We start from the raw sequence: 26,120 nt of genomic DNA, 5'->3' as shown, positions 1-26,120 counted from the left end.
TGGAAAAGACTGAGGGAGACCTATATCCAGCAGTGGATAGATCCGGGTTAAATGATGATGATGATGACTATTCAATGAGATACCTGACACAGGTAAAATACCATCAGACTGGCTAAAATCAACATTCGTAACTTTACCAAAAAAATCCAATGTGCCTCACACTGCGATGACTATCGAATATTAAGCATGATGTCTCATGTTCATAAAACTTTTCTCAGAGTCATTCATATACGATTTTATAAGAAGTGTGACTTTTAGATGAATGACGTTCAATTCGGATTTCGAAATGGATTGGGAACACGAGAAGCTCTTTTTGCCTTAAATGTGTTAACACAACGATGCAGATGCATGTTTTATTGGTTATCGAAAAGTATTTGACTGCGTTAACCATCAAAAGATGATCGAAATTCTGAGAACAACTGGAATTGAAGAACAAGAATGCGCGATACGTATTTCGAACAGAAAGACAATTTTCAAAATAAATTTGTACAATTTGAAAGCGTTATTCAGACGTCACGTATATTCATGCTGAAATGCCAAACCAAACTTAACATAAATCACTTGACAGCTGTCAAAATTGCCAACATTTAAAAAGGTGTTACCAACTTACTTAAAATTTCTATACCTCTAAAAAAACACCCGTTGCTTTATTTAAATCAGTCGCCTTTTTTAGGGAGTTATTTGATTTTTTTATGCATCTTTTTAGGGGTGCGCCGCTAGCCTATAGAATGAATGTTAACTCACGAGCGAAGAACCAAAGACCCGATTTTATGTCTCATAAATGTTCGAAAGTTCATTATACCGGCTCATATGGATATGTAATTTAATCAACTACTTTAAAAATTAAACAATAATGACATACAAAAATTCGAATATTTACTTACCCTTCCATCAACAATTTTTGGAATGAGCCGTGAAGGAGGTGCAGGTTTCGTGGGAGCAAATTCTGCCTGAGGTATTGCTCTTCCCCTCTCTCGAAAAGCTGGATGTACCATTTCGGATCTGAGATGTAAAGGCCTTTCTTGCCGTATACCTGAAGAAAAAAAACGTGGTACAGTAGGCGGTACTGTAGAGTAGCGCGAAACTTACTATGTTTTCTGTATTTTTAAATTGGATAAAGTAATGTTAGTATTTATTTATTATTTTAATTACACATGCAATTTTATTAAACACGTGGTGAATCTATAGATGAGTCAAATAAACAAGAAAATATTTAAGAATTGGAAATGGAATCTTCCAACTGTTTACAGTGTCTTGCCAAGGCGCATCTGTAGTACAAGTAACGCTACTCGTGGCGCTACTTCCGTGACGCCCGCCTCAGCATTTTACTATAGAGCAAAAGCAATACAGCGCCAGTTTAGAAGCTTCGCTTCAAAAAAGCAGTTAGTTTCATGCTTACACAAAATAATAAAGAGAATCAAGTATAAGCTTATGGGATAATGACCAAAACAAAAGTAAAATTTCTTATTCATCTACAGAGGAAAGGATAAAGATGATTATATCAGCTCAAAATGCATATTTACTGTATTATTTTATTACATCAGAAATTTGAAAACAACGTGAAATAATTCGATTATATCAGCCACAGAATCCTGAAATACTCCAGTCATTAGAGACGGAAATGTCGCTGGACCTCTAAAAATCATATGAATAAGCTGAATTCTGCAGAGAATTTCAATTTTGGGAACCCAAAAATATGCAAGAAAGTTTTCCACTTCTACCTCCGGGATTCCCCTAAAACCCCCCTCGTAGTGTAGAAAAAGGAAAACATCTATTTACCAAAAGTTTTTACGCCGTAAAAAAACATATTTCAAACAAGAAATGTAGCTGAGATAATTTTGATTGAACAAAAATGACCATTAGCACTTTTTTTATAGAATGAACCATTCTCTCAGAAACAATACTTGAAGCAACCGGCGATATTGAATGTCAGTTACACGCGTGAATTTCAATCAATTTTTTAAATAAAAATTTTATCAACTCGACGGTAAAAATTAGATATCTCTTGATAAGAGTGTCCTATCGACAACAATCTAAATGCGTTTTAAAGAAAAAGAGTGCAGCTTTCGTACCCAATTTGTCCATTTTGCCGCAAATGAAGTCTATAAAGATGTCTATAAACAAACGTTGCGCAATTTTTGCCATTTTTTACGATTCTTATGAGATCAATTTTATCATTTCCACGGTGAATTTAAAAAAGGTGGAAATTCTCGAGGGGAAAATCTATTAATGAAAATAAATATAAACAAAATTGAAACAGAGCAATGGAAAAGCTGTATTAAAAATCTTTACAATGGAGTCAATATCATACATAAAGAAGGAGAAAGCGATAATAGTCAGCATATAAGTCTCTCTCTCTCTTTCTCTCTCTCTCTCTCTCTCTCTTTCTTGTCGTTTCCCCATTACTGAGGATCGTGATTTCTTCCAATATTCCTAACAATTTTTCTCCATTACTCTCTATCTTCAGTTGCTCCAAGAGCTTCGCAGAATGAGTTTCCAGCTCAAAGGCATCAATTTTTTGGCGCTCACGTCCGCGAAGAGTCCAAGTCTCTGCCCGGAAAAAAATATTGAGAATACAAGGGTATTCGCCAGTTTCATCTTGATATTTTGAGAGATAGATCTGTATTTGCAAACTTAAGTTAGGCGACTCATCGCATTTGTTGCCATACCAATACGTCTCCGAACTTCTGCTTCACAATTACCATCGTTAGTTATCCTAGACCCGAGGTAGGCAAAACTGTCCACTATCTGGTATTCCTGTAATATGTTAGTCAATTGAATAGTGTGGAATATGTCGACCACCATTATATTTTCAGACCAACTGTATTGCTTTCGTACTCAACTCTTCGCAGGAGAATAAAGTCACAAATGAAGAAATCATGGATAGCGGAGACAGTAAGTATAATACCTAAAGAGGAAGAGGGAGAAACAGATGATGCAGCTAGCATAGAGTTCACAAAAGAAGCAATCGTGGAAATTAAAAACCAGGAAAACCGCAGGACCCGATGGCATACCAAATTAACTCTTAAAATGCGGAAGGGAAGCACATAAGTAGTTACTTTTTCATGTAATTTTACAGTAAGTAAATAAAGCGGCTTATATATCAGGATGTCCAAGGTATCTATCTCCATTTACAGAGGTATAAGGATATGCGATTTAGAGCCGATATAACAGAACAAAACGAGTACTTAGAACGTTAGAAAAGAAAACCTTATGATCAATAGCTGGGAAAACAAAATACGAACTAACAAAATAAGAGATTTCTGTAAATCTAATTCAGGGGTGGCCAACTTAATCAGAATCGAAATCTACTGTCTACCTTTCTAATTCTTTGCGATCTACCGACTAGGAACTTTTTAACGATACTGGCCAGCAATAAAACTTTTAATCCAGAATTTTAACGTTAAAAGTGAACTGAATATCTCAGAGTCGCTCACTATATCTCAGGAAATCAATCACTGATTCTCTTCTTCTTCTTCTTCTTTTTATGTAGACATGACTCTGTCTGTTTTTCAATGTGCCTCCAGTAAGTTGTCGTTCCATCGTTTTCGTGGTCTTCCTACTGATCGTCTTCCTGTTGGGAAACCGTCTCTTGCCGTCTTTACTACTCTATTTGTAGTTTTTCGGCTTATATAATCGTTCCATTCTACTCTTCTATTTTTTACCCAGTTCTTGATGTTCCCACCTTGTATCTACGTCGTTGCTTCTAACATCCTTTTTGTCCTCTTTGTGTCAGGTCGTGTTTCTGCCGCGTATGTCATTATTGGTCTGATGACTGTTTTGTAAATTCTGCATTTCATTTCTTTCCTGATATTTTTATGTCTCCATATTATTTTATTCAGGTAGCCTGCGGCTCTGTTTGCTCTATTCACTTGATCTTCCACTTCATTTTCGAGCTTTCCGTAGCTAGATAATGTGATGCCTAGATATTTAAACTCTATCACTTGTCCTCTTATCTGACCTTCCAGCTCCAATTTACATCTTAGTAAATTTGCTGTCGTAGCCATGCATTTTATCTTTTTGGGGAAATTAACATGTTAAATTTTCTGGCGGTTATAATAAATTGGTGCAGCATTTCATCCATAATCAGGTTGAACAATAGAGGACTGAGGGAATCTCCTGCCTTATCCCATTGCCAGCTTCAATAGGGTCGGTTAGTTCTTCTTCCACTTTTACTTTTATTGTTTCGTTTTTTGTTCTATTACATCATTAAATTTTATTACATATTGGATTGCATATATTGCAATAAAAGTCAATATTTGTGGATATTTTCATGAAAAAAATGTTCATATATTCCGCGCTCTATTAATATCATAGTTAATCAAACATTTTTACATACATTTAAAATTAGGAGAATACATTGATAATAAGTTGCCAGTCAAAAACTGGCCACGAATATTTTTAATTAAATTAATAGTAGTTAATCTTTTAACAAATATTTTATTTCGTAAATTTATTTTTAAAATAAAATACGCTGCTCGTGAAGTATATGCATATTTTTATATCAAATTAAAGCTTATTTTTTTCTTAACACGTTCACGCCGCTACCAGATACATGGGTCTGGTATGAGTATAAACTTTACGTTCAACCAGAGAACAACCGAACCTGTGTGTTCGGTTATTCTATGGTTCAACCGACACTGAAATTTGGAGACCTTGCGCTAGCGCCCACAACGATAAAATGGATATTTATGAACTAAATATTATGATATAGGTACCTACGGAATCGTCATGATGTGCTTTATATTTTAGTTCTGTTTTAAGTTACCAGATGCCAGCACCTGGTAACGTCCCACAAAGAAATTTTTTACGCTATGGGATTTACCGGAACTCCGTATCTGGTTATTAGTGTTATAGTAAACATTGTACAAGTGTGTTGTTTTTTTATTAAAATCCATAAAAATGTCGTCTAGAGGCGAAAAAATGGTTAAATTGGTGCTGAACAAGCACCAAAATGCTTGGATACAAATTTAAAGTGAATCTGATAGTGATCCATTTGAAAACTTGTCTGATGAAGATCCTGAATACATTCCTAGTGTAGATATCGACAATTCTGATGGGGACGAATCCATATATTTGAACGAAGAAGTATCCAGTGATATAGAAACTGATAATTATGAATCGGAAAAAGAAATTGGTAAGAAGAAAAATGAATCTTATAATTTGATTCTCATTATCTTTATTTTTAGGTGATGCTGAAGAAGATGTATGGACTGACATTCAGGAAACAGATAAATTAGATTTTGATGAATATACTACACATTCTAAAATAAATATTCAATATGAGCCCGTTGCATATTTTTTGTCTATTTGTCACAGATGAAATTTTGGAATTAATTGTTCAAGAAACCAATAGATATGCAGAACAAGAAATTGGTGTACACAGTATCAAACAAAAATCTAACAGTAAGTGGGTTCATGGGATTCACTGCATGGGATTCGTGAAGGTCCCTAATATTTGATTATATTGGTCCAAAAATGACCTTTATAATAAGTTTATCTCCTCAGTTATGACTAGGCATATATTTTAATTAATTTTACGGTATATACATTTTCAAAATAACGACGGTAAGTATACTAGAAAGCAACGATAAATTATACAAAATCAGACATGTTTTAGACTTACTTAATGATAGATTTATGAAAATCATGACTCCAGGAAGGAATGTAGTCATAGACGAAAGTATGGTACCATGGCGTGGTCGTTTGAGTATGCGGCAATATATAAAAAACAAACTCCATAAATATGGCGTTAAACTATATAAACTATGTACCGTCAGTGGATATACCTATAAAGTAATGGTTTACTGTGGAAAATAAAACAATATGATAAACAAAAGCTATTCTCAGAAAGTTGTGCTGACCTTAATGAATAGCTTGTTAGATGCCCGACGAACTTTATATGCTGATAACTTTTATTCGGGCATTCCTCTTTCAAAAGATCTATTAGATCGCCAAACTTTTTATTGTGGGGGGCTTAGAAGCAACCGGAAAGGTATTCCAAGGGGAATAGTTCAAAAGAAACTAAAGAAAAATGAAATAATTGGCATCAAAAATAAGGACAATATAAAGGTAATCCGTTGGCAAGACAAGAGATCGGTATTAATGTTATCCAGTACACCTGAACATACCCTAAACTTCTGCAATACGGGCAAGAAAAAGAGATCAAAACCAAGGGAGGAACCAGTGGAATATATTTTTAAACCGCAAGTTATCCAAAACTACAACAAAGCTAAAAAAGGTGTAGATTACATGATTACAGTGACCAAATGGCAGCTTATTATTCTTCCTTATGAAAAGGTCTTAAGTGGTATCGTAAGGTAGTCTTCGAACTAATCTTTGGTGCTACAATAATCAACAGCTGGATTATCTATAATAAAACAAACATGGAAAAAAAATACCAATGCTAACATTTCGTTTTATGAGTCGATAGATATATAATAATATACATATTATCATTTGTCAAACCAGTATCGTTACGCGCTAACTTTATTTTTATCTTTGATACCTTGCGTTTTTAACAGCTGGCAACCCTAATTTGTGACCATTTTTTCTCAGACAACCTTAGATCATTATATTAAGAAAAAAAATAGCTTTAATTTGATATAAAAAACATGCATATACGTCATAAGCAGCATATTTTATTTAAAAAATAAATGAATGGAGTAAAATTTTTGTTCAAAAATAAGTTAGTATTAATTTAATTAAAAATATTTGCATCCACTTTTTGACTGGCAACCTATTATCAATGTATTCCCCTAATTTTAAATGTATGTAAACATGTGAGTTTGATTAATTACAATATGAACATAGTGATCTTACAGTGGGATCTTGTACTTACTGTTAGTAAAACAGGTTAAAAGCTCACAAACATAAAAAAGTTAGTACTTTGTTAGCATTATTCTATCAACTAAAAAATATTATTGCTCACGACAACCAAACTCAAACCATTTTAAATAATGCTTACTGTGGGAAGGTGACACCTTGACCGTAACCCGATGAGGTACTCCTAACTTCCACGGTGCTATTCCAAAATTGTATTTCAAGCATAGAGATCCATTTAGCGATCGTACTTCTTCTAATATTTGCTTGGTAGTATGGCCTAATCTGACTTGTTGCTGGAGGACAGCGGAAATATCAATGCCGCATGTGTCTAATACAAGATTCTGACACTTCTGTAGCAACTCTTTATTCGACATAGGCTTATCACTATCACTTTTTATGATAGTGTCACATATTTCAGACATTAGTTTGAGGGTGGCCAAGTCTTTTTCGGATATAACATCACAGCAACCTAAATATTTTTAACTGTTAAAGTGGCTAACAAGAAATGAAATTTTACAAAATAAAAAATATATTTTAATTCAAATGTATTCATCCTATATCCAATTGTATGATGTCACTAGTCATTTAAAAAGTTTAATTGTAATGTATTCATCTTGTACCAAAATTTTTGATGTCATTAACTTATGTAAAAATTGATCATAAATGTTCAAAATTGATAGCTAAAATGTGGCTGATCCCTAACAGTCCAGATAAAATATCTTTTGAGGTCTCCATTTTTAGATAACAGATTGATTTTTGCTTGCAAGTTGAAAAGTTGTAACTAAATACATGAAAAATCGGAACAAATACATTATCCTGAGGAATCCATGCTCAAATCAGAGTAGTATATTGTCCAAAACCAAAACTCCTTCCCCCCTATTCCCCTAATCCTTATAGACCAGTGTGGTAAGTTATTGCCCCATTTCTCAAAAGATGAATTTGAAAATTGAATAGAATAGCAAAAGATTTAAATCTTACAAAAAAATCTTACAAATTTTCTTTGCCAGATGGAATCTTTCCAGTCCTGTTACAGCAGAGTATGGATATTCTACTGTCTCACCTACTAAACATATTTAAAGTGAGTCTCATCTCAGATTATATTCTAAAATAATGGCAACAGGTGCCATGCTATGCTTTTTTCAAAGCAAATATCACCCAAAGTAACCAAACTCCTATAGAGCTATGAACCTAACTGAGTAAAGACAGGTGTTCCCCCTGGACACTGTTCACTCATACCTCTGTAAAATGAGCAAAATGGACCAGTGGTCCTCTCAAATTTAAAATATTCTTTCTTAGAAGCCTAGATCTGCTGGACTAAATGTAGGTTATAGATGAAGATCTTTCAGGTTGCAGTGTGGCCTATACAGTCAAACAACCTCTTTGAAAGCTGCATCTACAAACTCTGTAATTCAGATAGTAAAGTAGCATCAGATAAAGAAAAATCCTCCAAATGTGGAAGATTTTTATAAAGTGTTACACAGAAGACATAACACTAACAATAATGCAAAAAAATATTCCAATAGTTTGCAATCATGTCTCACAAGATTCAATGGAAATTACATCATCAGGAATTGAAATTACTAAGAGAAATTAAAAAGGACAGTTCCAGGAGAAGAATGCATTGTACTGGACAGTGTGATGCCTAAAAAAAGCAGGAGATAACTAAAATAAAGTGACTAGTATAAAGGGAGAAAAGTATACCATAGGTATATTCACTTTTCAAAAATTAATAATTCCCGCCTCTTTTATTTGTTTCTTGGCTAGATACTACAAGAATATATTATAAATTTTACCACTTTCTGCAAATGTATATAACAAACAAGAAAAATGTACCTGAATATCTTATGACACATTTATTAAATATTGTATGAATACGAGGAGCAAAGGATTTCAATTAAAAATAGAATATATAACTTTATTGGATTGTATTTAATTGAATTTAATGTAAAATGCTCATAAAAAATAATTAGGATATGTACCTTGCGTCCTATCAATAGCACTGGGTTTGATTCTATTATTCGCGGATCCTACAAGCATGGGGTAAAATACTTTAGGCCACAGTACAGCGAAACAACCGACCACTATCACCAAAACAAGCATTGTTTTCCTAGGACTAAGATCATTTACGTTAACCATTTTTCCCGAAAGGTATCCCGCGTTTTCGTAACTTAACCTTCTGGATCGATCAGTCATTTTCGTTTGTAACTCTCTCCGCCAACATTAACTCGCCATCGATTCGCAACTAAATTTTCGAAAGCCAAAAATTCCGGGCAAATGTTTGAAAATCCCAAAATACTTTTTGGATCACAGATCTTTTGACGTTTAATGTTTGTCAGAGTGGGGGTAGGTGGAATGTGCTAATGTGCAATAGAATGGAAAGGGGAGTCAGGATTTGATCAGCAAAATTGCGCAAACGTAAATATTGTACAGGGCCTGTCTAGACCAAATGACCAAATCCAAAATCATCTCCTTTTTGCATTGTTGGCTCAATACATTACTATACTCAATAAATTTTGCATGGTTACTCAATATAGCAAATTAGAAAAATGATACAAACTAGAGATTATTGTGATACAAAAAAAATGTAAAAGGCTGCAGTTGATAGATGACTCCACTAATCATTATAAGGCGGTATAATACGAAACACGGAATCAATGTTGTATTGTTTGGAAATAAATCAATATACATAAAATAAGTATAAGTTTTTTATTGATTTCAAAAGTTTGATAGAATAACATAGAAGCTTATTTACTTGAAATAAAAGATACTGATATCGGTTTTAGCGGTGGGAAGGAAACTATTTTTTTTTTAAATTTAGTTATATGGTTAGCAGAAAATTGTTGGCCTTTTAACTTCAATGAATTTACTATATATTAGAAACATAAAATAGGTACCGTTCGCGTCATAAAAAACTGGTACAACTCTTATAACCGAAAATCGTGTTTTTCAAGTTGTGTAAGTTGATCTTGTCACATATGTCATTCAAATTTCTAGGGCAAAGTTGCCAGTTCAACAAAATATTGTATCAAATCAGCTAAAATGAGGGCTGTGCGCATCGAGCAAAAAGACAAAAGAGGGAATCTAATCGTTATGAAAAGGCGACCAAAAAAGTGGCCTCTGATGGCGGACATATCCGCCAAAATTTTCCGACACTTATTAACAGTAGCTATAAAATAGTTTTCAGAATGTGTCTTAGACGAGAAAATTTTAATTCAATATTAACAATAACAGTCTAAAATGTGAAACAATTGTTAAAAAACTTCAATATAAATAAGATTGCATGTGACAGTTGGGACACATAATAACATAACCATCGAGTTAGAATCTATGGAGAAGCTATGAGCATATTAACGTATGTACTAAAAACGGCGTAGGTAGGCGTGGCTAACTGTGAAACCAATATGGCGGTGGGATCATGGCCGGACTCAATAATATTAAAACTACTATAAAAATATGACTAGTTATTCAGAAGATTTAATCATAATCTAAAAAAGTGCAATACATTTTTAATAAACTATGATTTATTTATCCCTCGGTAAACACTAAAAACACGATATATTATACATAAAGATAAATTAATACAGTCAAATACTATTAATTTATTCTCTGAAGTACGGGCCATTCCTTTGTTTACATGTTGTATACATGTTGTATACTAACCTGTGGAACGATATTCCTGAAGATTTTTTATTAATACCGCTTCTGCTACTGCAACTACGTTGAGAACAAGAAACCATTATTATGCACTATCACAATATACTATTACAGTTTCTATAAAAGTATTATAAAACTAAAAATATTCGAAAAACAACCAACGTAAATAAACATATACGATCTGTCAAAAGTGGCAACACAATATGGCCGAAGTGAGGTCGTTTTTAGTCACGTGATGCCCTCTCTATAGATTCTAACTCGATGAACATAACCCAACTAAATTTGATTTCTTAAACAAGGAAAGACTCTCTTTCCTTGTTTAATTTGGCCTCTCAAGATGGCACTTCCTGTCTAACAATATTTTTGCCCCCACTACCTTTACATTCCCTCTTTTGTCTTTTTGCTCGATGGCTGTGCGACGCGATAGACACCACAGACCACTAATAACATCTGTGATAGACACATTATAAAATTACAGTAGATGCATTCCAATATTCCCTGTGCCAATACCCTACATTTAAAGATCCTTTAAACATTTTGGGGATTAACGCAACCCTGTCTCTGGTTATTAAATTTATTAGATACAGTTTTTTGTTGTTAATGATAATAATAATACCTATATAAAAACTTTAAACATTTTTGAACGTTCTTATTTTATTTAAATTTAGTGCAATTCCGTTACCTGTGATGGCAACAACTAATTGATTCACGAACCAAGTCTGAACACAGATTTACATTGGGAAAAAAAAGTGTACCAGTTTTATATGACGGGAACTGTACCTAAGAAACTCAATTTTATTTATTACTGATACGATAACCAGTTATCTGAATCGATCCAGCGAATACCGAGTTGCATTTTTTTTCATACAAAATGTACACATCAATGGTTTATAAGCTTATTATAAGCTTGAGTAATTACTATGTAGCAGGACTAGTAATCTTAGATACACATTATTATTTATTAATAATAAGATAAACAGTTATTGGGGTAAATTAAGCGAAGGCATGATCGTACTTGTTTCTTGTACAAATTATGACTTTAACAAAAGCTGTTTAAGTAGTTTAGCAGTTCGTATTTGTTTAGATGCGAAGTGATTTCTTTGTCAATCAAGTGTTTATACAAATGTTTATGCTGTGAGAAAAACAGAGTACGCCTTGTTTAGATCTGGGGAATATTTATGCCGAGATTAGAGAAATAAATATTAAAAACAATAACAAAGCGTTTATACCCCTTAAACAAGGATTTTCAAAATTTAATGCAGCGCAGGATTTTTTTCGTCTTTTACGATGGGGGTAGTCAAAATGTTCGAAACATACCTCGGTTCTACAAGGTGGGCAAAACGGTCTGCCAGACTTGGTTATGCAGGATTCCTCCAGCGTGACCACGATGATATCCGATGTCGCATGCAGGGGTTGTTCATACAGTGATCATAGTCTTATTATTAACCAATAAACCTACAGCGAATAAACAAAAAAAAAGAGAAAAACTCTGGTTTGTCCAAAAAACTAAATCGGTGTAATGTGGATATAATTCTCTGGAAAATATATCACGTGTATAAAGAGACACCTACTGAAAAAATCCTATGGCAATGGCTGCAAAAAGATGACTCAGAAGTAAAAATGTTACCGTGATAGACCTTCTATAAAACTGTTTTAAAATGAAAAATTTATAATCCTGTAAATAATTTTTATAAGCAACTATCGTAATTGTAAAAAATGGGTTCTTCCATTTAATAAAAAAAAACAAATATTTATGTAAAATTTCGTGACGGCTCTGTGTAACAAACTTCAAAATTGTCAAGCACGTGGATTTATGACGTAATTCTAAAGCAAGGTTTATACTAACCCGCAGAATAAAAAATAATTATGCATTGTATTCTACTTTATTTAATTTTATTGGTGTATGCAGTTTTAAAATCTTATTTATTGGTTCTCTAAAAATAAATATCAGACATTCACACAATGCTTAAATATCTGGGTTATGTTATTAAACATAACCTGTGAAAGTTTTAAAAATAATTTTGAAATTTTTAATTTTCTCCAGATAGTAAACTTTTAATTTTCTACTAGTGAGTTTAATACGGACTCTCACAGTTTTTCCAATGCAGTCAGTTAAGCGTATTTGCAAGCCAAATATTGGCAGCAATTTACAAAACATCTTGAGATATCTCTCTTCAACAGAATGTTCAAAGAAACACTATGATATTGTGATTGCTGGTGGAGGAATGATTGGAACCACTCTTGCATGTGCTTTAGGTAATTGCTTTATTGTATAAATATTTTAACAGTGTAGAATTTGTTACCATTGTTTCTAAGAAATACCCCTTTTATAGTCAATATATTTCTATTGAATACTGAATGTGAGGCAGTTAAAAAGAAAGAGGAATAATGATTTCATGTGGCGGAAATGAGAATGCTTAGAAGGATTAGTGGAGTGACAAAAAAGATAAGATTAAGATTAAAATTGGGCAGAATGGGAAGAACTTGGGGAAGTCTATGTGTGGCACCAAAATGAGATGGTCAGGCCATATTTAACATTGAGTTGCTAAGCACCCAATATGAAGAATTTCTGAGCTGCATGTTCCCGGAAGGAGTAGAAGAAGAAATTTGTGGAGAAATTTAATTAGTGAAGCCAACCCCATATAGGGAAACTGCAAAGAGAGTGACAGCAGGATATTGTAGAAGTTGTATCTATTCTGTAGATAGCATAGATCAGTATGTACTAGACATTCATGGCATACTATCAACATAATATCACATAATGCCTCTGGCTAATACTATTTAATTTCAATTGAACAAAGCAGATATGCTGCAAGAATGTAGTTTTAGAACCTTGTACTATGATACAATTCTTGTTGTCATTTTATGTCCTCAATGTTAGTTATGTTAGAATTATAATATAATATTAAAGCAGTAGGTATACTTTGATCTCCAACAGTTGGTCTAAGTTCTCAACAACTCTAAAGTGAGTTATTTTTAAGACTCACATGGATATGTAGAAGTTTCAGTATTAATTTTGGAGGTTGATATTACTCACGTTGCTCTTAATATACCTTGAATTAGTTTTCTATGTGTTAAACATTAGGCTACATTCTTTACAATTTTTTTTCTATTATGATTAGTAATTGTTTATAAGTGGTTTAGCTGTTCGCGAAGACTGTGGTATTGCCTGTATAACTAATATTGACAGGATTTCATTCTCTTTTGTTGTTGTTGTTTTTCTCTTTGTTGCATATTTGTTGCAGTTACAATCTATAAAGCAACAAATTAAATAAATTATTATTTTATTTCTGGCAGAATGTTGGCTCTTAATATATTCATGTTGCTTTTAATATTTATTTTAATACTTTTCTTTCATTTTAGGAAAAAACTCAAGATTTTCAGGAAGAAAAGTTTTACTATTAGAATCTACCAAGGATATACCCTTTGTTTTGTCTGCAAAATATAGTAATAGAGTTGTGTCTCTTACACCAGGAACAAAAAAGCTCTTAAACAATATTGGCACTTGGAAACATATTGAAGAAGCCAGATTTGCTACAGTAAAGAGACTACAGGTTAGTTTTCGGTACTTTATAGCCAATACTATTTTCACAAACCTTCAAAATAGAAATACATGGTTTAATCATATGTCAGATAATCAGTAGTATTGTCATAGTGTGTAAAAAGGACCAGAAAAAAAGGTACAGAAGACAGAAGGCAACTAGAAATACATATTTCTAACTTGTTGGTGATATTTACCTTCTAGCGTTTGTACCTTTTTTTTTAATTCCTATTTCAACCTATGACATTAGTCCTTACCACACATATTGCAGTTTTGTAGATGTACATTTGCTAGTTGTTAGCTTTCCAATAAGTTATAATGTACTATTGAAGATTAAACCCGGTGTGAAATCTTTAATAAAAAATATAATATTGTTCTGAAGCTATTTCCTTGTGGCATTTTAAAGTAATTACTATTTAAATGGGAATAAGCCACAATTAAGGTTAAAGTAAGTTTATTGACATTTCAATTTCCAAATTGGAAAAGAATGATTTCCGAAGTGGAAATTGAAATGTCAATAAACTTACTTTAACATTTAATTGTGGCTTATTCTCATTTAAATAGTAATTACTCAAAGATATAATACATTATTTTTATAGGTTATGGATGCTTTGTCTGATGCTTCAATAACCTTTGGGGAAATAAAATCTTCTGAGGATGTTTCCTACATTGTAGAAAATAACTTAATACTGCATTCTGCAAAGCAAGAAATAAAAAACACCAACATTGAGATCCTCTATGAATCCAAAGTAAAAAATTACCAACTACCAGGTGTTGATGATTCTCAAGTTAATATTTTCCTTGAAAATGGTAACCAGTTTACATGTGATTTATTGGTAAGTACCTACTTTTTTAAATAATCATTAGTGTATTCACTGTAAGTTTTATATGACCCGATGTCTGCTAGGTAAATAATGTCTAAACTAAACTGTGATAACTGTTAGTGTGAGTAGGAAAGAAAAACAACAATAATAATGTGAGTTGGTCTGTGTCGTTTTAACTGACAATAACCACATGTTCAAGTCGAGCAAAGAAACATGTTGCTCTTTAAGTATTAAAATTTTTATCCAATGTCATCGACCTAGAGTCACATTAGAATTTAAATTTGGAACAATGTAAAACCATATATTGATGTCACAGCTACAATTTTAGTGTTAGCTTCAATTACAAAAGAATGCACTGAAGATGATCTGATCTAGATCGAAAACGTCACGTTATGCTACTGTATAAATTTTGATGACACTTTTTAAAAGTTTTAATTATATTTTTTATACCTAAATACAAATGTGAAGTGATTTTCTGTATATATATATATATATATATATGTATATATATATATATATATATATATATATATATATATATATATATATATATATATATATAATATAAATTGGTTGCATTGCTCCTGTAGTGATCCTTTTCCCAAGATATTGTCTCCTATTCTAACTTAGCTTCACAGTACTGATAATGGCTAAATAGTCTAAAAGCATCTACAAGCTAAAATTCAATATTGGTTCTAATACAAGTTGGTTCACTATGTATTTGCTGTTTGGTGCTTGTATACTCTTTTGCTAGGTGTTTACTATTTTTATATTTAAGAAAATATGCAATGTTTTAAATAACTTTATTTACAATCATAATATAATAAAATTTAAATACAAATTTTCAACTATTCTAGTTTTTTTTTACAAAAATACAATTATATTTTTAATAAAATTCGTTACTCAAAAAATAGGAATAGTTATAATAATCGTGACGTCACGACGCTGTTTTCATTAAGAGTGATCCAGATCGGTACAAATCTTGAATTATTTAGGTTGTCCCTTAGTTACGACTATTGTTCTTGCAATGCCGTTTGCTGTCATAGGTTGGAATTACTCTAGAAAATTTATTTGTAGCCACCACTATTTTAAAAACAGTTTGTACATGTATCTCAATTAGATCCAAGCACATATAAAGGAGGGTTTGCTCCAGGAAGGGCATCTGACAGTAAAAAAAACCTAAAAATGCTAAAACCATTGAAAGAAGGAATACAGAATACAGTTTAGGGACTAGTGCGTTACCCGTAAGAGACGCGCAGTTGCGACTTCATCTGAGCCCTACGGAAAGTGAGCTAGGGCTACCTCTTAGAGGACGGAAGGGGCCAAAGAAGCTAGTCCTGACGATTGCAATTCTGATAGACACATGACAGGTAAAAAAAAGGGAGCTCGCCGATTTCATGCAGAGAAGGATTGTTGTACTTTGCATGCAAGAAACTAGTTGGAAAGGTATGTATCTGTATGTGAATGTAATAAATCAAGAGATCTTGGAGATGGATGCAAGATGCAAGTCAATATACAGTAATGTGAATAGTCATGGCAGAAATGGAGTGGGTGTTATTTTGAACAACAAGTGGAAAGAACATTTAGTAAGGGTAACCATAAGAAGTGAAAGAATAATGAAGGGCCAACTGAGTACAGGCAATACCAACATGAACATAATATGTGCTTACGCCCCACATATAGAGTGTGAAGAATAGGAAAAGGAAGAATTTTAGAGTGCTCTTGATTGCGAGATGATCTAGATTCCTGTAGACGAAAAGTTTTTTATTGGAGATGATTTGAATGGACATTTGGTGAAGAAAGAACGGGAATAGAAAGAGTTCATGGAGGTCGGGAGTATGGAAATAAGAAATGAAGGAGGAAATAGTTTGATTGACTTTGAAGTGGCATGGGATTTGGCTGTGATTAATACATTCTTTATAGAGACTGAAGACCAGTATGCTACGTATAGTAGAGGGGGAAGGTAGATGTTGTGCTGTGTAGAACAAGTTGGCTAAAAGAGATTACCCACTGTAAAGTGATAAAGGGTGAGTGTATAGCTAGTCAACACTGACCGGTGTTAGTGGATACGGAGGTAAAGGTGAGGAGGAAAGGAAGACAAGTAGAACATTGGAAAGTAAAGTGGTGGAAGTTAAAGGATATAGTAACAAATAATCTTTTAGATATCTCAATACCTTATTTTATGTCTACATCAGGGGACATTTTAGGTCCATTTTCTCAAATAAAAACAGCATCGTGACGCATTCAATATCGCCAGAAATTATTTAGTACCATTTAGAGCCATGTATATTTTGTCAATCTTATGTCTCATCATCTTATTGTGCTCATGAAAAGTTTTTGTTACTTCGTCAACTTGAGCTTTCAGATTTGTTAATTGATTTCTACTACCGTACTTTCCGCCATCGCTGTTGTAAGAACTTAGTCTTGAGAGGGAAGGAGAAATAACGTCATAATAATAGTCTGATTTCATTCGTCGATTTTTTTTTGGTTTTTCTTTTCGCGCCACTACTAATTGATAAATATTTTTAATCAAGTCTTGTGGTATTCTTTCTTCTCTTGGATCATTGGGCCGTATATATAAAGCCCAATGGTGCTGAGACCTGAGAAGCAATGCTTTGTTATGTAAAAATTTCATCACCTTGTAAGGTATGCACGTCAGAAGTTTGGAAAACAACATACTCTCCAAGTGAGCTACTAATTCAGCTTGTCGAACTAACCTATCTAGTCCAGCACTTTGTTGTAATTCTTGAATATCGCTAACTGCAAGACCGACTATTAAATTCGTTAAAATAATCGTCACCAAGATTACAAAACATAGATACATTAATTGTGCTGTATAAGGATATTTGATTTTCTCATCTCTAGCATCGGGAAAAAATACATCTTCATACTCTAGTTCTCCTGACATCATTATTATGACTTTTAACAGTACCCATTTGAGGTCTTTAAAGGATTTATAATTGGCGAATATGACGCCAAAACTTAAAGAGAATGCCAAAAATAAGCAAAAATAAGCCAGCATAAACTTTGCATAATTTACCGCAACTGTTGTAAACATTTGAATATACAAACCGAATACAGGAAACCTTCCAACTATCATCATTAGCTCGACCCAAGTGACAAATATACTAATGGCTGCAACATGGTGCTGCCAATTATATACATCCTGTTCTACATTCATATTGGTGGTTGGTTGAACACAGCAAAACACTCCAAAAATAATAAACCATTGGAGAGCATTCTCCCATTGCCTTACATACGTGACCCACGAATGGGCTATCTGAAATAATTCTTTAGCTAACAATAACAAATTCAGAATTAACAGCACATAACCGACACTCTTGACATATTCTGGTACCCAGCAAGGACTGACGTGACTTTTGGCAGATGGGCAATCTCGAAGAAATACACCTACCGTGTAAAAAGTAAACAAGAATACAAAAAGGGAATGGTAAAATAAACTGAATAGGAAAAACTTTCTAATGCGCCTCCATTTTAAAAATAAAAATGTTTCACACAGCGGATGTTTCAGAATTTCCTTATGACCCACTTCAATAAAGTTCAAAAGAAGTTCTGTTTCTTTGTTGCCCATGGTAGGTACAAGAACTGTAAAATCTAATTTTAATTCGCAGTCAATGTCACCCAACTCATGATCTATTAGTCTTATAGAGTAGTCGAATTTGGATTTGTATTTTTGAATCACGTCTGGGGTCTTTCTGGTTATAAAAGTAAGAACTGATATTCCGCCATTAGTTCTTGCAGTTACATCCCCACCGTGGTTAATTAATAACATAACGCAGTGGGCATACTCATTTAGAGCTGCTAGATGAAGAGGGGTGTAACCAAAAATATCTGGTTTGTTTACGTTAGGTCTGGCGCTTAGTAATAGTCTTACGCATTCGCAAGACCTGGAGGCTTTTACGATCGAACTGTGCAAAGGAGTTCTTCCATCCACATCGGTAGCATCAGGATCTGCACCTTTTTTCAACAGGATCGCAATCGTTTCTGCACATTGGGACAGAGCTGCCAAATGCAGAGGTGTTTGATTTTTGTGGTTTTTCGCAGCTATGTTAGCACCGGCGTTTATAAGCAAATTAACGCAGTCTACGTCTCCATCTTCTGCGGCCAGATGGAGTGGAGTCATTTTCTCATTCCCACATTGTACATCTTTGGCAGCTCCATAACGCAGAAGAACTTCCACTACTCCAGAGTTTCCCAGAGCTGCTGCTACGTGAAGAGGAGTTTCACTAAAAATCTGAAACCAAAACGTGATGAGTATAAATAATATTGCACACTAATAGGGACATATTATTAATAAGGAGGAAAGGAAAAACAGACGACTGGGTCTCTTCAGTCGAAATAAATATGCGTATAGAAAAAAAACTGATGACATGACTTAGTCATACCTGAAAAATATGTCAATAAATTACATACAATTACAGGATATAATGTGGAAGAAATTTGAACATCTTGATAAAACTGGCAAAATGTTACCTTCCGTAAGGATTATATTATGTACATGGCGAAGAGTTTTTAGAAAAAGAAATTCTACTGAAGATATCATTGAATAACTAGACAGATATGGATATAAAATAGTTAAGGTATTCTCCAAAAACCCATCAGATATAAGAATGGGCAGAACTGGTCTAATATAGATGATACATCAAAAGAATAGAAACATTCTATATTAGCATCACGTCATCTCCAAGTACACTCTGGAAACGGTCTGCTCTACACCGCAGTCAATTGACTTTTGTCCCTGTTAGACCGGCCACTCATTATTAGGTACACCTGACAAGTACGCTTGAACATGTAAGCCTGTCAGGTGTACCTCATAGTGTATGGCGGGAATAAATGGCCTTTCAGGAGACCTGACAATTTACATTTTTAGGTTAAAGCTTTGAAATTTTGATTTCCACAAGAAAAATGACAACTACTAAAACTAATCCAAAAAATAATAAAACAAAACCAAATTCCTCAATAATGGAGATCAAGCCTAATACCTCTCTTCAAAAAGGGAGATAAATCGGACCCGGAAAATTACAGGGGAATTAATTTATTAAACACAACACTAAAATTAACAATCAAAGTGATAACAAATACACTTAATGGAATTATAACACTATCAGAAGAACAACAAGGTTTTAGGTCAGAAAGATCATGCACCGACTCTATATTTATAATGAGGCAAGTGCAAGAGAAATCATCAGAATACAACAAACCAGCATATCTATGTTTCGTGGACCTTAAGAAGCCATTTGACTGGGTCAAATTAAAAAACGTTATTCACTTATTGTACGCAAGAGATACCTTTAGGAGTAATCAAATCGATCGAAAATATCTACCAAAATAACACAATAAAAGTAAAAGTAGAAGAAAAACTAACTGACCCTATTGAAGCCGGCAATGGGATAAGACAGGGAGATTCCCTGAATTCTCTATTGTTCAACCTTATTATATATAAAAAGGAAACCAAATGGGAGAAAAACAACTTAAAATAATCTGCTATGCAGACGACGCAATACTACTCTCTCAAAGTGAAGATGGTTTACAACGTATGCTGCACAAATTTAATATAACCTCCAGAAAATGTTAATTTCTCCAAGAAATGCGTGTTTCTAACAGCAAATTTACTAAGATATAAATTGGAGCTGGAGGGTCAGATAATAGAACAAGAGATGGAGATTAAATATCTAGGTATCACATTATCTAGCTACGGAAAGCTCGAAACAGAAATGGAAGATCAAGTGAATAGAGCAAAGAGAGCCGCAGGTTGCCTGAATGAAACAATATGGAGAAATAAACCATATTCAGCGGATGGCTTGCATAAATATAACAGGTGCCATGAAAACAACACCAACTGCTGCAATGGAGTTCATCATTGGCATCACGCCTCTAGATATATATGTCAAAGAGGTGGCGCTAGTGACAATGATGCGACTGCGCTCAGCTGGTGCAAACCTTGATGTAGGAATGGGACAATTGAGAACTCGTTTCTGGCGGGGAGAGCTGGATGCGCTACCACTGCTACAGGCAGGCTGCGACTCAATTGAACCAAAGTTTGTCTTTAACAAACCCTACAAAATCGAAACAAGACAGTATAGGGAGACAAACGTGGCAAATGCCTATTGCATATACACCGATGGCTCCAAAATGAAAGAAGGCTCAGAATGCGAGATATACTCCAGAACACTGAACCTAAGAATAAAGTGGGGTATGGGCAAAAATGCCAGCGTAGTTCAGACAGAACTGGCTGGTATCTCGATAGCTGCAAAAGAAATAACCCAAAAAAGTATAGCAGGGAAAACTATAATGATCTGCACAGATAGCAGACAAGCGCTACTAACCTTGAATAGACCACGTGTCACATTAGGGTTAGTAATGTAGTGTCGCGAGTCACTAACTCAAGCTTCGGATAGCAATACCATCATCCTGAGGTGGGTTAAAGGGCACAATAGGAATAAAGGCAACCGCATTGCTGACCAATTGGCTAGGAAGGCGGCAGGCCTAAGACTCTTAGGACCTGGGGATCTTTTTGGTTGGTCAACTACAACAATCGCGGAGATTGTCAAATGTCACTCCCATACGCAAACCGTAAAAAGATTGAAAAGAAGGACAAGGATGTAAACTTGCCAGGGTAACATTAAGTAATCTTGAAGAGTCAGCATCAAAGAAGTAGGTAAAACCTACGTTTGACAGTTCGTTTTTTAACTGGTCATTGTCAACTAAGCAAACACCTCCACACACTGGGGCTAGCAGACACACCTCTATGTAGGAAGTGTGAACGAGAAGACGACGAAACTGTAGAGCATGTCCTATGTGAATGCCCGGAGTTATCGTTAATACGAGAGTACGCGTTCGGCGAGTCCTGGCCCACACCTGCCCACATAAGAGAGATGTCTCCTGGTGACTTGTCCACCTTCCTAGAAATAGCAGGATGGACAATGAGCTAAGGGCGACAGCTCCCTGGGAGGATGCACAATGGGTCAATTGTGGTCTAAGTGCTGTGAAACTTAACTCGCCCTCCCTACTCTACAGATACAGATACAGATGGAGAAATAAAAATATCAGGAAAGAAATGAAAGTCAGAATTTACAAGTCATCAGACCAATAATGACATGCGTGGCATACTACGGCGATGCCTATGGGGTATGCGAGTTTGTAATAGCCACCTGCGATCAGAATGTCAAGTGGTTGGTTAATGTGCTTATGTGATCCAAAAAATGTTGATGTTTTTTTATAGACAGACTGAGATAAATTATAACAGTATCAGTTAGTTAGTTTTAAGAGGGAGTTGTCTTGTAACCTTCAATAAAGAGACACGTATTTCTCCATGGTTATATTTTCTTATAAAAACCCTAAAATCTCTGAAAATAACTAAGTTCGAGCTAAAATATGTAACATTGAAATGTGGAAAAATTAAGGAAGAGATGGAAGAGGTAAGAGATACAAGTCAAGGATTTAAAAATGCATTAGAAGAGATACTTTGATGAGATAGTGCTTGACAAACCGTCAGCATAAAAATGAGAAAAATTGTAAAATAATTGGACAGTCTTACCTGGCAAGTATTTGGAATTGCTCCGTTTTGCAACAGCTCTTTCACACATTCGGTAGCGTTGCTTTGTACTGCAAAATACAATGGTGGTCTAAAATTTCCACTGTTTAAACCGGCGTTGATGCTTGCCCCTCTTTTTATCAAGATCTTTATGCATGTCAAATCACCCGCACCGGCTGCGCAATGTAACGGCGTAATCTGCTTGCTGTGATCATAGGCGTTGATGTTACAACCTGCATCTAGTAATAACTTTAAACATTCACTTTTCCCGCCGTAAGATGCTAAGTGGACTGCTGTCCTAAAACAGTAAGAATATATTGATTAATTAGACTATTTTAGTAATCGAGTGCGGACCCGAAGTATAAAAATGATAAACATATATACTTAAGTAGCATGATAAAATTACACTACCTTCCATTTTCATCGGTTTTGTCTAGAAACGGTTCGGCTTCTATGATACTTTTTAATGCAGATGCATTTCCTGTCCATGAGGAAATGAGTAGAGCAGTATTTTTGTTCGTATGGATAGCCTTTTTCACATCGTCTTTAAGTAATAGTTCATTTATTTCTTCTGCCTCATTCAAATGCTGAAAAAAACAACAAAATTGTGCAAAACTAGAAGATATTAAATATTAACAAGGTTGGTAATAGCAGTATGGCAGAATTACCTGCGGAATAATTATAACATATTAAAAAATACTAAGAACTTATTTAAATATAAATATTACTGAGCTTTCAAGCTATGAATGTTTAAAAATGCCATCCTACTTTTGAAGATTTACTTAAGATTTTAACTGTAAATATGATAGTCTTGGAGATATTAATTAGAGACCCATTGGTCAGAGAAGAAGACCCAGAACAAGGTTTCTTGATAACATCGATGAAGACATGAGAAATATGGGAATTGCTTGGAAGAGAAAGGCGATGAATGAGAAAGAAGGCGACAACTGGAGAGAAATTCTTAAGGAGGCAAGGACCCACGTAGGGTTGTAAAGCCAGAATGATGATGACGAGAGATATTAATGTGTAAAGAATTAAAAGGCTTACCATAAGACTCTCCCATATAGAATTTGTATTCCATATTTCTTGATAAGGTTTAGTTCTTGTTCTTTGCTCTATATCGAAAGCGGAGCCGCTTTCTTCCTCGCTGGAGATACTATAAGAATAACTTTGCATTTCCACATCTCTGTTTTTCCATCTAAGCATCGGATCATCTGCTTCTTCTAATATAGACACCATGTTGTTCCATTAGCAACTTCTTCTGTAATGGAAAAGAAAATATTTATTAATTTTGAAAATACAAAATATTTTTCGTAGCCGGTTTACAATACGGATTACAATCAGAGACAAACCATACATCATATCGATATTTTTTTAATATATTATTTCAAGTTTTTTACTGTATCACTCAATGTTTCGAGTTTTCACCTCTCATCAGGAACACTTGTGGTAACTCAAACTGAAGTGTAATGCTCTTCGTCTATATGGCCATTTCTCCATAGTAACAACATGCCTGAGTACGCTAGTAGCGACTTCTATATGAAGCAGCAAGAAGTCAGGAGACTTCTCTTCGATGGCGAATTAGGTGAACAGCAAATCCAAGCTTACTGGAAGCTATTGAACGGTGTTAGGAATAACCTTTTATTCCGACAATATCTACAGTTTAACCTTAAAATGGTTTATCCTTGAGACGGTGTTTTTGCTGCTCGAATTGAAAAGAAAGGCAATCATCTACTGTCATTTCAACGTCTTTATCTTTACATAAAGAATGCAAAAGATGGTGATTTACAAGGACAAATAAAAATGAATTCAGAAAACTATAATAAGTGCTTGATAGTAAAATTACTTGTAAATTTTGAATCCAATAGTGTTATTGTTGTAGCGAACGCATTCTATCACAATAAACAGGCGGACAAAGCTCCTACTTCAAGTAGTAAAAAAGAAGACATGAAAACGTGGTTAAGAGAAAGAAATATTTCATTTAATGATAACATGTTCCGACCTGATTTTTACGATTTGATCAAAATCAATAAGCCCAAGTTTGTGAAATACGTGATTGACCGAGGAAACGAATGGAAAAATGTATGTGAGAAATCGATCCAAATAGTGTTGTATCAATCGTGATTGATTCGTTCGTTTTGATTCAATCACTTCAAAGTATGGAACGACCGAATCCCGCTAGTTCATAACGATCCGATCGTGCGGTGAAAAAAATCGATTGATCGACCGCCGACGGCGCCGATCGAGACAAAATAAAATCCCACCCAACAGCCAATACTCTCATTACTTTCAGTCCTCGGTCGTTCTTTACTTGCCATGAAGACCGATATATGCCATGGGGCTGAATGCGTTCGTTTGAATGATTGAATTGGATCATCTAAAGACGAATTTATCAATAAAAACCTTTGTTTGATCAAATCTTTGATCAGATACTAATAAATCTTGATACATGACGATGCAATCCGATGACTCTGATGGTAAATCTTAGAATGAAACAGAGGATGAAGAACTCGATTTATAAATATATACAAAATCTCTTACACATTTTCTCTAATTAAATAAAAGCTTTTTATAAAATCAGTCTTTTTTCATTACCTGATTACGGTTTGCGGTTAAAGAGTTCTTACAATTTGTATAACAATAATAAAACAATATGTAATGTTATAACAATAATAAAATTGTTATAACAAACTTTTACACGAAACTTGGCAACAATGTTCTGAATTTGCTTAAGACGTTCCTCTCTCTCTCTGTCTCTCTCTCTGGTACTTTCTTTTCTATCATCTGCGCACTTCGCTAATTTGGGCTAGTGTTCTTAACATTGAAAATTATCTGCAGCTGCTACAAGTAATACATTTTCTCCCAGCATTACACTTTATCTCTTGTATTTTTTATTTATTGTATATCTTATATATAAAATATATACAAAATATATAAAAAATGTATAAAATATATAAGAAATGGCTAACAAATAAAACATCTAGCAATAGAGTAACATATCAAAGGAAAAACGGTGAAGTACACAATCAAATAAAAGAAGCAAAAAACAATTTCTGGGAACAAAAATGTGTCCAAGTTGAAAATTTAATTGGTGGTTCTCAGACTACGTAAGCATGTAGAACTATCACTAATCTAAAGAAAAACACCCATAACTCCTTAAGTAACTTAATTTCTATAGAAAAGTGGGAAAATCACTATAAAAATTTATTCCAAGAGTCCAGATTGGAATATATGGGAGAGGAATACAGTATGGAGATACAGACAAATAGTAACATTAATGCTACTAACAACGAGGTCCGTACTGCGTTAATTAAAATGAAAAACGGGCGATCTCCAGGACTTGGCAATATAGCTGTAGAGTTACTTAAAGCAGGATCCACTCCTAATAGAACGAATAACTTTTCTAATTAATCAATGCTGCCAACAAATTTAAGTACCATCTGAATGAAAAACCGCTAACCAAGTGTCCATCTTTAAAAAGGGTAATCGAAAAGATCCTAACTGCTACAGAGGATTAAGTATCCTACCTACTTTCGGGAAATTGTTTGGAATAGCGGTTGGTACCGAAGTACATCTAGCCTTCATCGACCTAGAAAAGGCGTATGATACAGTTCCAAGACTTAAATTGTGTCAAGCTTTACAACAACTCGGCATTAGTCCATATCGTTTAGGAATAATCCAGAATAATAATACCAGAAGTATATAGGGATAACACTTCTTC

General features: G+C 34.1%; 3 protein-coding genes across 20 annotated transcripts in view; 1 reads left to right on the top strand and 2 right to left on the bottom strand.

Annotated features, from left to right (window-relative positions):
• The window catches only part of RIC-3 (RIC3 acetylcholine receptor chaperone), an 80,155-nt gene extending 70,993 nt beyond the window's left edge, over positions 1–9,162 (bottom strand). For 2 of the 4 annotated variants that reach the window (XM_072535572.1, XM_072535573.1), the window contains exons 1-3: positions 8,805–9,161; positions 6,968–7,294; positions 885–1,033 (exon numbers count right to left, since the gene is read on the bottom strand). In XM_072535572.1, the coding sequence (XP_072391673.1) occupies positions 885–1,033; positions 6,968–7,294; positions 8,805–9,018 (690 nt within the window). In that variant the 5' untranslated portion in view covers positions 9,019–9,161. Of the gene's footprint in view, positions 1–884; positions 1,034–6,967; positions 7,295–8,804 lie in introns of all 4 variants that reach the window. The other 2 variants (XM_072535571.1, XM_072535574.1) reach the window with 2 other exon arrangements.
• A 3,153-nt stretch (positions 9,163–12,315) lies between these two features.
• LOC140443999 (ubiquinone biosynthesis monooxygenase COQ6, mitochondrial-like) overlaps positions 12,316–26,120 on the top strand; it is a 129,013-nt gene continuing 115,208 nt past the window's right edge. For all 14 annotated transcript variants that reach the window (XR_011951294.1, XR_011951297.1, XR_011951296.1 and 11 more), the window contains exons 1-3: positions 12,316–12,735; positions 13,843–14,033; positions 14,620–14,856. Coding sequence is in view for 2 of the 14 variants with exons in the window: in XM_072535569.1 (XP_072391670.1) it covers positions 12,582–12,735; positions 13,843–14,033; positions 14,620–14,856 (582 nt within the window). In the remaining 12 variants the exon portion in view is untranslated. The remainder of the gene's footprint in view (positions 12,736–13,842; positions 14,034–14,619; positions 14,857–26,120) is intronic.
• pyx (transient receptor potential channel pyrexia) overlaps positions 15,634–26,120 on the bottom strand; it is a 37,236-nt gene continuing 26,749 nt past the window's right edge. For both annotated transcript variants that reach the window (XM_072535567.1, XM_072535566.1), the window contains exons 2-5: positions 23,447–23,660; positions 22,811–22,986; positions 22,403–22,697; positions 15,634–19,099 (exon numbers count right to left, since the gene is read on the bottom strand). In XM_072535567.1, coding sequence (XP_072391668.1) covers positions 17,105–19,099; positions 22,403–22,697; positions 22,811–22,986; positions 23,447–23,638 — 2,658 coding nt within the window. In that variant the 5' untranslated portion in view covers positions 23,639–23,660 and the 3' untranslated portion in view covers positions 15,634–17,104. The remainder of the gene's footprint in view (positions 19,100–22,402; positions 22,698–22,810; positions 22,987–23,446; positions 23,661–26,120) is intronic.

The sequence above is a fragment of the Diabrotica undecimpunctata genome, chromosome 6, assembly GCF_040954645.1.
Source record: "Diabrotica undecimpunctata isolate CICGRU chromosome 6, icDiaUnde3, whole genome shotgun sequence".
Taxonomy (NCBI): Eukaryota; Metazoa; Arthropoda; class Insecta; order Coleoptera; family Chrysomelidae; genus Diabrotica; species Diabrotica undecimpunctata.
This window is presented reverse-complemented; position numbering and strand designations above follow the sequence as displayed.